The sequence below is a fragment of the Cottoperca gobio genome, unplaced genomic scaffold (assembly GCF_900634415.1).
Source record: "Cottoperca gobio unplaced genomic scaffold, fCotGob3.1 fCotGob3_183arrow_ctg1, whole genome shotgun sequence".
In the NCBI taxonomy this organism is placed as follows: domain Eukaryota; kingdom Metazoa; phylum Chordata; class Actinopteri; order Perciformes; family Bovichtidae; genus Cottoperca; species Cottoperca gobio.
Genome location: NW_021166828.1, coordinates 7,501 through 20,000, shown reverse-complemented (window position 1 = coordinate 20,000; position 12,500 = coordinate 7,501). Strand labels below are relative to the sequence as shown.

The 12,500-nt window shown below is 44.2% G+C and overlaps 2 protein-coding genes across 5 annotated transcripts; one reads left to right on the top strand and one right to left on the bottom strand.

The window, feature by feature from the left end:
• The first annotated feature begins 723 nt into the window (after nucleotides 1–723).
• Nucleotides 724–7,932, top strand: LOC115004757 (somatostatin receptor type 5-like). Of its 3 annotated transcripts, none has more exons than XM_029426431.1 (3): nucleotides 724–822; nucleotides 5,746–6,556; nucleotides 6,674–7,932. In XM_029426431.1, the coding sequence occupies exons 2-3, from the start codon at nucleotides 5,765–5,767 to the stop codon at nucleotides 7,385–7,387; spliced, it is 1,506 nt and encodes a 501-aa protein (XP_029282291.1). In that variant the 5' UTR covers nucleotides 724–822; nucleotides 5,746–5,764; the 3' UTR covers nucleotides 7,388–7,932. The 3 variants fall into 3 exon arrangements, with proteins under 3 accessions (XP_029282291.1, XP_029282290.1, XP_029282288.1); XM_029426430.1 differs by lacking the exon at nucleotides 724–822 and adding an exon at nucleotides 1,897–1,947; XM_029426428.1 differs by lacking the exon at nucleotides 724–822 and adding an exon at nucleotides 4,915–5,115.
• A 1,895-nt stretch (nucleotides 7,933–9,827) lies between these two features.
• Nucleotides 9,828–12,461, bottom strand: LOC115004756 (protein CutA homolog). 2 transcript variants are annotated; one of them, XM_029426426.1, is made up of 7 exons: nucleotides 12,361–12,461; nucleotides 11,513–11,569; nucleotides 11,242–11,390; nucleotides 11,023–11,082; nucleotides 10,868–10,913; nucleotides 10,322–10,371; nucleotides 9,828–10,246 (listed from the first exon to the last, which is right to left on the bottom strand). In XM_029426426.1, the coding sequence occupies exons 2-7, from the start codon at nucleotides 11,564–11,566 to the stop codon at nucleotides 10,147–10,149; spliced, it is 459 nt and encodes a 152-aa protein (XP_029282286.1). In that variant the 5' UTR covers nucleotides 11,567–11,569; nucleotides 12,361–12,461; the 3' UTR covers nucleotides 9,828–10,146. The 2 variants fall into 2 exon arrangements, with proteins under 2 accessions (XP_029282286.1, XP_029282287.1); XM_029426427.1 differs by lacking the exon at nucleotides 11,513–11,569 and having other exon boundaries at nucleotides 12,361–12,421.
• Between the last annotated feature and the right edge of the window lie 39 nt (nucleotides 12,462–12,500).

The following is a 12,500-nucleotide window of genomic DNA, read 5'->3' as shown; positions in this document are numbered from 1 at the left end:
CTGGTAAACAGACAGGCAGGCAGGTAAACAGAGAGACAGGCAGGTAAACAGACAGGTAAACACACAGGCAGGTAAGTAAACAGACAAGCAGGCATGTAAACAGAGAGACAGACAGGCAGGTAAACAGACAGGCAGGTACACAGACAGGCAGGCAGGTAAACAGACAGACAGACAGGTAAACAGACAGGTAGGTAAGTAAACAGACAGACAGGCAGGTAAACAGACAAGCAGGCAGATAAACAGACAGACAGGCAATTAAACAGACAGGCAGGCAGGTAAACAGACAGGCAGGCAAGTAAACAGACAGGCAGGTAACAGGCAGGCAGGCAGTAACACAGACAGGCAGGTAAACAGACAGGCAGACACATTCCACAACAACGTAGCACAGCAACTTGGAGGAACTGACAGAATACACGAGGAAATTAACCGATATATGTAAAACTGTGCTGATTAGGGCAAATGGGAAGCAGGTGTGCGGGGAAGGTCAGGTGACTGCAGGCTGGGGAGGGAAGGGGGAACAGGTGTGTCAGTAGGTGATGGGTTGAGGAGGGAAAGTGGAGGTGGATGGAAAGGAGGGACAGTGAACGCCTCACCGACTAATAACAGCAGCATTGACTTGAAGTTGTGTTTAATGTAGATCCAGTATTCTCTTGTCTCTGAGCTGCTTGGTCTCCACGGACTCCTGAGAAAAACACCCGGCTCTTAAATAGCTCAATGAAGCCAGTAAAACCAAAACAAAGAACTAAAAGATGCTAAACCCCTCTATAGAGTCAGCTGTTGTCACCATATGACCCATTGTTAATATACAAAGCACATATTAAGGTAATATAATCGTGTTTCTCTCACAACTCCACTCCGTCTGCTCACCTTTTACACACGTTTAATCTTCAGTTTCTCTGATATGTTCATTGTGTTCTGATTAGTTTTAAAGGGCCAAGAAATGATCTGTCGTCCGTGTTGTTGGGCTGGTTGCATATCTATTGTGAAATGTGCCATATATATTTATTATTGATGTATTCGTAATAAATCACGATCATAACAGCATAAAAATGACTTCCGCTAACAACAATCGATCGCTGCGCCGAGAGCATCCATTTCGGCAATGTTCGGGTGATGACGTCACAAGTAGAATACAGCCGCCGCCAGTGTTCGTCTGCGTTACAGCCGCCGCCAGTGTTCATCTACGTTACAGCCGCCGGCAGTGTTCGTCTGCGTTACAGTCGCCGCCAGTGTTCGTCTGCGTTACAGCCGCCGCCAGTGTTCGTCTGCGTTACAGCCGCCGCCAGTGTTCGTCTGCGTTACAGCCGCCGCCAGTGTTCGTCTGCGTTACAGCCGCCGCCAGTGTTCGTCTGCGTTACAGTTGCCGCCAGTGTTCGTCTGCGTTACAGCCGCCGCCAGTGTTCGTCTGCGTTACAGCCGCCGGCAGTGTTCGTCTGCGTTACAGCCGCCGCCAGTGTTCGTCTGCGTTACAGTTGCCGCCAGTGTTCGTCTGCGTTACAGCCGCCGCCAGTGTTCGTCTGCGTTACAGCCGCCGCCAGTGTTCGTCTGCGTTGAAGCAGCAAAGACTGCTGTCAATTATTAGGAGAAAGAACGGACAACAATCGATCGCCATGGATACTTGTGAAGCGATGTGTTGTGTGGGGGTGTGGGGCCGTCTCCAGCTTTCTGTGGCCAAAAGAGGATTAAAAGTCGCGTTTATGGACAAGACAAGTGCGTCGATGAAACCGATGATTTGTGGGCAGCACTTTGAGAGATCGTGTTTCCAACAAACTGCTCACCAAGGAAATGAGATTCAAAAAGAATTTAAAACTGAACGCAGATGCTGTGCCTACAATACTGCCGAGACCCCAGCCAGCACAAGCCAGCACGCCTCAAACACGTCCGCCGGTGCAGAGTCCTCCACCAGAGAGACGACGAAATGCATTCTCCAGAAGGGAGAGAGCGAAGGTAAGCCGTGCTACTTGTTTACTGTATTTATTGTTTCAAGAATAAAGCCAGAATCGGTCTAGGCCAGAGGTCACTAACTGGCGGACCGCGTTCCGAGTCCGGACCCAGACGCCGACCAATCCGGACCCGGACCTATAATCAATAAATTATTAAGTGATTTTCAATTTTGACGGGGCGCTTCTATTTTAAACGACGCAGCTTTTCTCGTTTTTACAGCACTGGTTTAGCGGTTCAGGAAACTCACAGACCAATTGCATTTGTGGACTGTGGACTGTGTTCTACTTGTGACGTCAGAACACGCCGTCGGGTGTTTCCGGTAGCGGCAATGTAAACATCGGTGGTCGACAAACTAAATCATTTATTAAATACTGCGATCATTGTGTCATAAATAACACATCATTTTACAACACAAATAGCATTTACTATCATCAGTAGAATCATGTTTATCATTTCGTAGGACCTTTAAGTCTTAAAATATGGTACAGACATAGTTTGGGAAAGTATCTAACAGTACAACATGAATAATCACTCTTTTATCAATAGTCAAAAGTCAGGATGTTTCGAAAGAATGAGGACAAACGCTTACATTTAATCAATGTCGTCCATATGAAGTATATTTTGTGTGTATATACTGGATATTCAACTTGGTCTGAGTTCATTGATACATACTTGGTTGTGCTCGTTGTATCTGAGATACAGACATTTTGTTTGCTATATTTAGTCTGTTTTCTCCTAAAATATAATAAGAAAATATGTAGAAAACAGTCGTCCCGTGTGCTCAAAGACTAAATATAGTAGATGATAAGAAATCTCACACTTCAGCCGAACAGATTAACCGATTTTGAATATTTCTTAACATTTGTGTCCGGAGAACATTTAACACACAAAGAGTTTAATGAGCATCAACAGGAAAACTGCTGGAAGACTATGAACCCAGAGACATCAACGCTTCACTGATGGGACCTGCAGTATCTGCACTCAGCAGATGCAGAGGACAGAGTTTGCATAGATACATGCACGAATGCACATGTCTCTCACACACCCACACACACACACACACACACACACACACACACACGTGTACACAATGCACACAATGCTCAATATATGTCACTTTGTCTGAATGTAAAGAGCAGCGGCTCTTCAATCAGCATTCTTTATGACTCCCCTGTTCGTCTCTTTCATTTGCTCCATGCGGGGCCTTTTTGGGTCTGGCCTCGACCTCAGGTTGCCATAGCAACATCTCCCAGGAAGTGTTTCTTGGAGGCGGCCGGACAAAAGCAGCGATGCCCTCTGGGAAGACAGATTGTCTGTCTGCTCTATTGTGAGTGACGGAGATTAGAATGGCAGGTGTTGTGCTGCACATCCTGGCAATCAGGAGCACATAGAGGTGTGTGTGTGTGTGTGTGTGTGTGTGTGTGTGAGTTGTAGGACATTTAGTCACAAAAAAACCTTTTATATAATGGTAAATGGACTGCTTTTATATAGCGCTTTTCCAATGTTTACGATCACTCAAAGCGCTTTACATCACATGTCATTCACCCATTCACACACATTCATACAGAGTCAGAGGCTACCATATAAGGTAGCCCATCAGCTCTTTAGTAGTGTAACCATTCACACACACTCACACACCGTTGACCATCGGGAGCAATTTGGGGTTCAGTATCTTGCACAAGGCCACTTCGACATGCTGACTGCAGGGGCTGTCCACTCTACCTCCTGAGGTATTTATTCACTATAGTTTTTTGTAAAAAGCTTTTCCATGTTCCTGTAATCGCATCTGATTTTGAATACGTGTTGCAGCCGTCTGTTCAAGGTTCGCGTCTCCCCATGCTGCAGTACCACTCTCTGCCTGAATGGTTACTGATGATCTGGCGGGGGCGCTGTTTTACCGAAACTCAAATATCACTATGTGGTACTGACAGAATTGTTACTAACAGCATGCGGCTGTTTTTATTTTTTACTTGATCCAAGAAGTAGAAATGCAGCAAATTTGTTTTAAATTACAATTTCTTTTTTTCTGGGAGACGACCCCCAGACACCCCCGACAATACGTATCTTTTCCAGTTTGCTCCCCCATTTTAAAACTTAACCAGGCGCCCCATGTGAGGAGCTTTTGTACTCATGATGATGATCAAAGAGTCACAAGGCTGGATTATAATTATATTTACACAGACAATACGGTCATATATAATGCATAATTACAGAACAATGTTATGGACAGAGATATAATTATTCCCCATTTATTTTCATTGCATTATCAAGGCCTCCTGTACACGGGAAATAAAAAACACTCCTTTATTATATCCATCATCATTTCTGCCTGTAAATTATTGTTCCTCTTCTCTCCTCACATCCAAAATAACGCATTTAAGTCGAGGTTGTGGAGGACATGCCGCCGTTGTTTTTCTCCATAGATCGGTACATTTTGTTCCTAACAGACCACCAATTATTAACCCTCTCTGTGGGGGGTGAGGGTGTGCCCGTGTGCTGCATGGTAGTTATTAAGAACGCAGGATGGCTTCATAAACAAGTCTCGTACGAATAGATCTGAATATGTGTTTTTGTTCCGGTGCAGACTTGTTTTTGTTGTGACGGAAGGAAGGTTGTTAAGTTGATCAGAAGTTTAGTATTCCACCAGCTTCACTCGTCTCAGATTGGACCAAACTTTTGAACTTTTGACTCGACAGCATCATCATCACAGCCGCTTTGCACTGCAAACATACCCTGATTTATATGTTATGTATTTTAATATGCCAGTGAAGCTGTTTCCTTGTTTCTCATCCTTTCTCCCTTTCTTTAAACACAGTTTATATTCTTTTACCTCCTTTAAATTGTCACAAATTACAGATGAAACAATTCATTATTTAAGTTTTTGTATATTATATTCAGAACTAACAGAGCATCAAACACCTGCCATGTGAAGATGTAGGGGGCATAATGTCGTCCTGAGCCGAGAAAGTAGTCCCTCCCCTTCCTCGTGTGTTGTGATCCAAGCTTCTCCGTGCTTTGTTTTTGGTTGCCGGGCCGGCCGAGCGTGCATGTTAGTGCACGTGAGTCCCTGTGTGTGTGTCCCACTGGCAGGCTAATCACTGCCGCCCTTCACTGCGTTGATATGGCGGTTACCACTGATAATGCCGTCCTGACCCTCCGGTTCCCCTTCAGGTCAACACTGTTAGCTCTGTCAGCACTATTGTTAGCACTGTTAGCTGCTAGCTCTGTCAGCACTATTGTTAGCACTGTTAGCTCTGTCAGCGCTATTGTTAGCACTGTTAGCTCTGTCAGCGCTATTGTTAGCACTGTTAGCTCTGTCAGCACTATTGTCAGCACTGTTAGCTCTGTCAGCGCTATTGTTAGCACTGTTAGCTCTGTCAGCGCTATTGTTAGCACTGTTAGCTCTGTCAGCACTATTGTCAGCACTGTTAGCTCTGTCAGCGCTATTGTTAGCACTGTTAGCTCTGTCAGCGCTATTGTTAGCACTGTTAGCTCTGTCAGCACTATTGTCAGCACTGTTAGCTCTGTCAGCACTATTGTCAGCACTGTTAGCTCTGTCAGCACTATTGTTAGCACTGTTAGCTCTGTCAGCACTATTGTCAGCACTGTTAGCTCTGTCAGCACTATTGTCAGCACTGTTAGCTCTGTCAGCACTATTGTTAGCACTGTTAGCTCTGTCAGCGCTATTGTTAGCACTGTTAGCTCTGTCAGCGCTATTGTTAGCACTGTTAGCTCTGTCAGCGCTATTGTTAGCACTGTTAGCTCTGAATTGTGCTAAATGAACTTTGCTTTGTCTTGTAGGTCCGTTGACCTGCCACTGATGGGATCAGCCTCCATGGAGCTCATCCAAGCCTCCCGGCTGCCTCAGGAAACCCCGACAGCTGCCTGGATCAACAACTCCATTCCCCCTCACTCCCATTTCCTGCTCCTCTCCACTCCTTCTGAACCGCTTCTCGGCTTCACTCCGAGTGACGGCTCTTCCCTCTTTAACAGCAGCTGCCAGAACTGCAGCAGACCGGAGCCTGGATCCCTCCCGGGCCTGGCTGGAATCTTCATCCCTCTCATCTACGGGATAGTGTGTGTCGTTGGCCTCGTGGGAAACACTCTGGTCATCCACGTTATTGTCAACTACACCAAGAATGAGTCAGTCACCAACATCTACATCCTCAACTTAGCCATTGCAGACGAGCTGTTCATGCTGGGCCTGCCCTTCCTCGCGGTGCAGAACGCTCTGCTCTCTTGGCCCTTTGGCTTTCTAATGTGCCGCGTGGTCATGACCGTGGACGCCATCAACCAGTTCACCAGCATCTTCTGCCTGACCGTGATGTCAGTGGACCGCTACCTGGCAGTAGTGCACCCCGTCCGCTCCTTCTGGTGGCGGCGCCCTCGTGTAGCCAAGGTCATCAGTGCCACAGTTTGGGCGGGGTCGTTTGTGGTGGTGCTGCCGGTGGTGGTGTTTGCCGACGTGCTGAAGGATGATGGTAACTGCAGCATCGTGTGGCCTGAGCCGGCGGAAGTGTGGAAAACGTCTTTTATCGTGTACACGTGCACCGTGGGGTTCTTCTGCCCCCTGCTGGTCATCTGCTTGTGCTACCTGCTGATCGTCATCAAGGTAAAGCGCAATAAAGGCAAAGTTACTTTCAGAAATATACTTTTTACAGCATAAAGCAATAATTCTGTTGCTGGTCACCAGCATGACAGGTAAACTATCTTTATCTTTCTCTCAAAGGTGCGCAGTGTTGGAAAGCGGGCTCAGGCCACGTCCTCTCGGCGCAGGAAGTCGGAGCGTAAAATCACCAGGATGGTGGTGGTGGTTGTGGCTGTGTTTGTCCTCTGCTGGCTCCCGTTCTATGCTCTGAATATCGTCAACCTGCAGGTGGTCCTGCCCGGCGACTTCAGGGGGCTCTACTTTTTTGTTGTTGTGCTGTCGTATGCAAACAGCTGTGCCAACCCCATACTGTACGGATTTCTGTCGGACAACTTCAAGAGAGGCTTCAGGAAGGCGCTGTGCGGCGCGTCACGCAGGGTGAAGAGCCACGACAGGGCCGGCACGGAGCTGCAGAGGCCGACAGAGGAGTGGGGGGGCGTTGTGCCCCAAGCGCAGCAAAGTGAAGGAGTCATCAATGTCCATAGGAAAGACTGCGTGGAGAAAGAAGAAGAGGAGGACATCAATGGAACAGCAGGGGCCATGCAGATGAGGGAAATATGCAAAACAGCACAAAATGGAAACCACAGCGGAGGAACAGAGGGCTCAAAGACTCAGGCGGTGCAGAGAGGTGAACCGGAGCCGGAGCACCCGAGTGCCAAACATGGAGAGCAGGCTGAGAGAGGCTTTGATCCTGCTCAGGTAGCATCCTCTCGGCTCAGTAAAAGCAAAAACAGCAGGTCACAACCTGAAGAGCGCCTGGACAATAACTCAGCGCTTGAAATCAGCTCTTTGTAAGAGACACGCGACTGCAGTGGATGTTGGGTCAAACTTCTTACATTCAAAGAACTGCAGATTACAGATTACAAGTGTTAGATCCTGGGAGGGACTGTTTGACACCATGCACGTCTTAAAGTTGGGCTGAAATGTGCATCATGTAATGCAATTGTTTTTTGCAAAATTGATGTTAACAGTGTTGGATTGAAACAGAATGTAAACCTAAAGGACACATTTAAATACCTGGCTGTAAGTTCTGTGGAGCGCAGGATGAAGTTAGTGTTGCACACGCACACAGTCTTGATTTGTGACTCTCTGCGTGTGAACCTGATGTTACACCAGGAAGGTCATCCGAGATGTTCTGCTGTGTGTTTGGGTCGTGAGGTCACTTCAGTGTGAGTAACTACGTGATGTACGACATCAGTCTTGTTTCCTATGATCTCTGTTTGCATTAACATGTTGTATCAGTGTCGTCACAGCTTTGGTAAAGTGTAATGTGGTGAGAGTCGGCTCAATACATGTTTACAGATGATATTTCTTACATCCATTAGCCCGAGCAGCTTATCCTTTTAGAGGGTCACGTGGGGGGGGGGGGGGGGGGGGGGGGGGGGGGTCAACACATAACATGTGAGAAAACTATATTATTATCTAAGTCAGGTAATAAAATAAGTTGCAATTTAAAAAAGGTTTAAAAGAGTTTATGAGCTCGTCTAACATTATATTAATTACAAGATGCAAATTCCCCAGCAATAATCACAACTCTTAAACTCAAGCTTAGTGAATATCAGACATTTAAAAGGGAAATAATTAAATAATAATAATAAAATAGTATAACATGCACAAAACCGTTATTACCTCAAGGTTTTCTATGTGGTGTTTATACACACACACACACACACACACACACTTATAAAACGTGGTGTTGTATGCATGTGACTTGATCTGCACATGGTGTGTACATGTATAGTGTGTAACATTATGTTTGTCACTGCAGGACGTTCAATCAAGAAACACTTCAAACCAATAAAAAAATAATCCTCCACTTTATTGCAGAACGCTTCTTTCAGATGAGAAACTACCTGATGATGTAGAACTTAGCTGATGATGTTAGAACATGTTCTAGCTGATGATGTTAGAACATGTTCTAGCTGATGATGTTAGAAGCATGTTCTAGCTGATGATGTTAGAACATGTTTAGCTGATGATGTTAGAACATGTTTAGCTGATGATGTTAGAACATGTTTAGCTGATGATGTTAGAACATGTTCTAGCTGATGATGTTAGAACATGTTCTAGCTGATGATGTTAGAACATGTTCTAGCTGATGATGTTAGAACATGTTCTAGCTGATGATGTTAGAACATGTTCTAGCTGATGAGTTAGAACATGTTCTAGCTGATGATGTTAGAACATGTTCTAGCTGATGATGTTAGAACATGTTCTAGCTGATGATGTTAGAACATGTTCTAGCTGATGATGTTAGAACATGTTCTAGCTGATGATGTTAGAACATGTTCTAGCTGATGATGTTAGAACATGTTCTAGCTGATGATGTTAGAACATGTTCTAGCTGATGATGTTAGAAACATGTTCTAGCTGATGATGTTAGAACATGTTCTAGCTGATACATAGTAGAACATGTTCTAGCTGATGATGTTAGAACATGTTCTAGCTGATGATGTTAGAACATGTTCTAGCTGATGATGTAGAACATGTTCTAGCTGAATGATGTTAGACATGTTCGAGTATGATGATAGTTTTAGAACATGTTCATAGCTGAGAGTTAGAACATGTATCTAGCTGAGTGCTGTTAGCAACATGTTCTAGCTGATGCATATTAGACACATGTTCTAGCTGATGATGTTAGAACATGTTTTCTACTAGCTGATGATGTTAGAACATGTTCTAGCTGATGATGTTAGAACATGTTCTAGCTGATGATGTTAGAACATGTTCTAGCTGATGATGTTAGAACATGTTCTAGCTGATGATGTTAGAACATGTTCTAGCTGATGATGTTAGAACATGTTCTAGCTGATGTTAGAACATGTTCTAGCTGATGTTAGAACATGTTCTAGCTGATGTTAGAACATGTTCTAGCTGATGTTAGAACATGTTCTAGCTGATGATGTTAGAACATGTTCTAGCTGATGATGTTAGAACATGTTCTAGCTGATGTTAGAACATGTTCTAGCTGATGATGTTAGAACATGTTCTAGCTGATGATGTTAGAACATGTTCTAGCTGATGATGTTAGAACATGTTCTAGCTGATGATGTTAGAACATGTTCTAGCTGATGATGTTAGAACATGTTCTAGCTGATGTTAGAACATGTTCTAGCTGATGTTAGAACATGTTCTAGCTGATGATGTTAGAACATGTTCTAGCTGATGATGTTAGAACATGTTCTAGCTGATGTTAGAACATGTTCTAGCTGATGATGTTAGAACATGTTCTAGCTGATGATGTTAGAACATGTTCTAGCTGATGATGTTAGAACATGTTCTAGCTGATGATGTTAGAACATGTTCTAGCTGATGATGTTAGAACATGTTCTAGCTGATGATGTTAGAACATGTTCTGGCCGGTTCAGAGAAGGTTATTCTGCACGTGACAGAGCGAGGCCGCCCTCTACAGGTAAACACACGGCTCACATGAGGAATCATTTCACAAAGTGTTTCTTGGTCACACGTCGGGCTCTTTGTCTTTGGTAATATCATTACAGGTGGAGATAGTGTCTTGACGTGGCTTTGAGGGAAACAGGAAGCGTTACTCGTCCCTACTCGGGGACTACTCCTCCCATCCACTTGAGGTAGGGCGGGTTGCCCTGGTCAATAGGCAGGCTGATCACCTCGGCCACCTCGTAAGGATGGTTGGAGCTGAAGAGGACAAGGAGCCGTTAGCAGTCGGTAATGAAAGCCGTGCTAAGGTTGGAGAAAAGTGTTGGAACTTACCGGACATATTCAGCAAGAGCAGGCACTTTGGAACTTCTTGTTTTAATCATCTAAACAGGACAGAGACACTGCAGACACTTTATCACATGCATCCTTTTTAATATTGAAACACAATGTATTCTGAGCTTCAGGGAGCTTCAGATTCTAAAGATGTGACAAAGTGGACAATCTCATAATTTATAAATAATCTGTGTTGATTAAGTCCCACACAGAAATGTATCAGTGTGGAAATAAAAAGCAGAGCTGACTCGTCTCCTTTATGCTGCTGTTGTTTTGGTTCATTGGTAGCAAAATATGCAGACTTGCATTTTCTCTCTGTTTGTTTCAACCACACTTTTCTATTCAAACTATTCTGGAGAAGTTGTTGCTAATTATCAATGTTAATAAGCAGCGTTGTATCTAAGAGCAGTCAGAACTATAATGAATAGAACATGTGGTGGATGTACCAAGAGCAGCAGTGACAGTATTTGAAGTCATAGCAGCAGTGATTGTAATTTACTACGTGCATTATGAGTGAAATTAACCACATCCCAAAATAACACTCACCAGAAGCACTTCATTGTCCTCTTCAATCTTACCCTGCCATTCATATCTATGAAGAATAAACAATTCATTTTTTTAATATTTAAATGCTGCCTGAGAAAAACGCTTCATTCATAACTCGTCATTCAGCAAAAAACACCTGCACGCTGTCAACTTACACAGATGTGATTGCTGGAACAATGTTGACGCAAGCAGCTAGCTTGTTTTCCACAATACCCCTGAGAGATAGAAGAAAGTAAGAATCAGCCACAAATGAATACGCATTAAAGAGCTGGAGTCATGTTGACTGAATGGCAGCAATGATCGTTTTTCGTCCATAACTTTCGCTGCATCCTATATTCTATAATCATGAATTAGGATGTTGCTGATTGTGTCACCTGGCCAAGGTTTTAGCCACTGTGTCGTTTGGACAAGTGACGAAGGCGGCAGAGTGTGTGCCCGACACGTACGTCTCAGATGCCATGGAAAACGCCCTCAGTCCAACAGTCCTCAGCAGCGGGAACATAAACACACTCAGGAGCGCCGTCTGGGAGGAGGAAACCCAACTAAATACATTAGAGCAAGGCATGGAGTTCAACACACACGAGGTGTGTCAGAAACATCTGCATGCAGCGTGCAGCGTGCAGCATCAGGGAAACACACACTCACCACAGCTAAAGCTTTGAAGGATCCACCGAGCTGTGTGTCTGCACCAATGTGCATTGCCTGAGCGGGTCAAAGACATAACGGTTAGTCAGCCACAACAGGTGAACAAGTTCTCAGGTCCTTTACTTACATGAAAGTACAGAAGTGTCATCAGCAAATTGTACTTAACATATCAAAAGTAAAAGTACTCGTTCTGCAGAAACGCTCCTATGAAAGTGTTTTAAAGTTGTAGTGTGTCAATGTGGAGCCAATTCTAGAGACTTAGTATACTGCTGGGTGGTATTAGTAGTATGCATCATATCATACAGGCAGAGAATGTTCTTTTAGAAAAAAAGTAAAAAGTAAATATTTTCCTCTTAGATGTAGTGGAGTAGATTTAGAAAGTAGCATGAAATGGACATCAAAGCTGCTCTCAGGTATAGCACTTCTGTAAATGTACTCACATGTCACATTAGCATGAGAACTGCAAAATATGCGCTCAAAGCTGCAGTATTTTGTACTTTTAACTGTGAACAAATAGGGCATCTCCAGCACAGTTCTTTACTTTATTTCACAAGATAAACACGCTGTATGAAGCAGGCAGCTAATTACCCGCAAGGAAAATGCAAATGTGGCAAACAAAACTCTTGTACGAGTCTCTGAACAGTCACAGCTTTTTAGTTCAGACGAGTGTTTAGCTAGTAGCATTTGTAAGCGCGAGCAGAAACGTTATTTAATAGTCAGGAGAAAAGGCACTGGTGACATCATGAAGGGCAAAACTACAAGACGAACTGTGAAACAATGTCAGATAGTTTGTTTAATACCACGGGGGGAAAGGCAGCACCTGTTTAAGGTGATTTGTTGTAACTTACCTTCTGACAGCTGCCTGGTTCTTCTTAGCGGGCGACACCCTCTGCCGTAAAGGGAGACGGCTGTATGTTTGTGGAACTGTCGTAAATCCGATTTTGGTCAATTAAGAATAAATAATGTATTTGATTCGACCACAAAGACA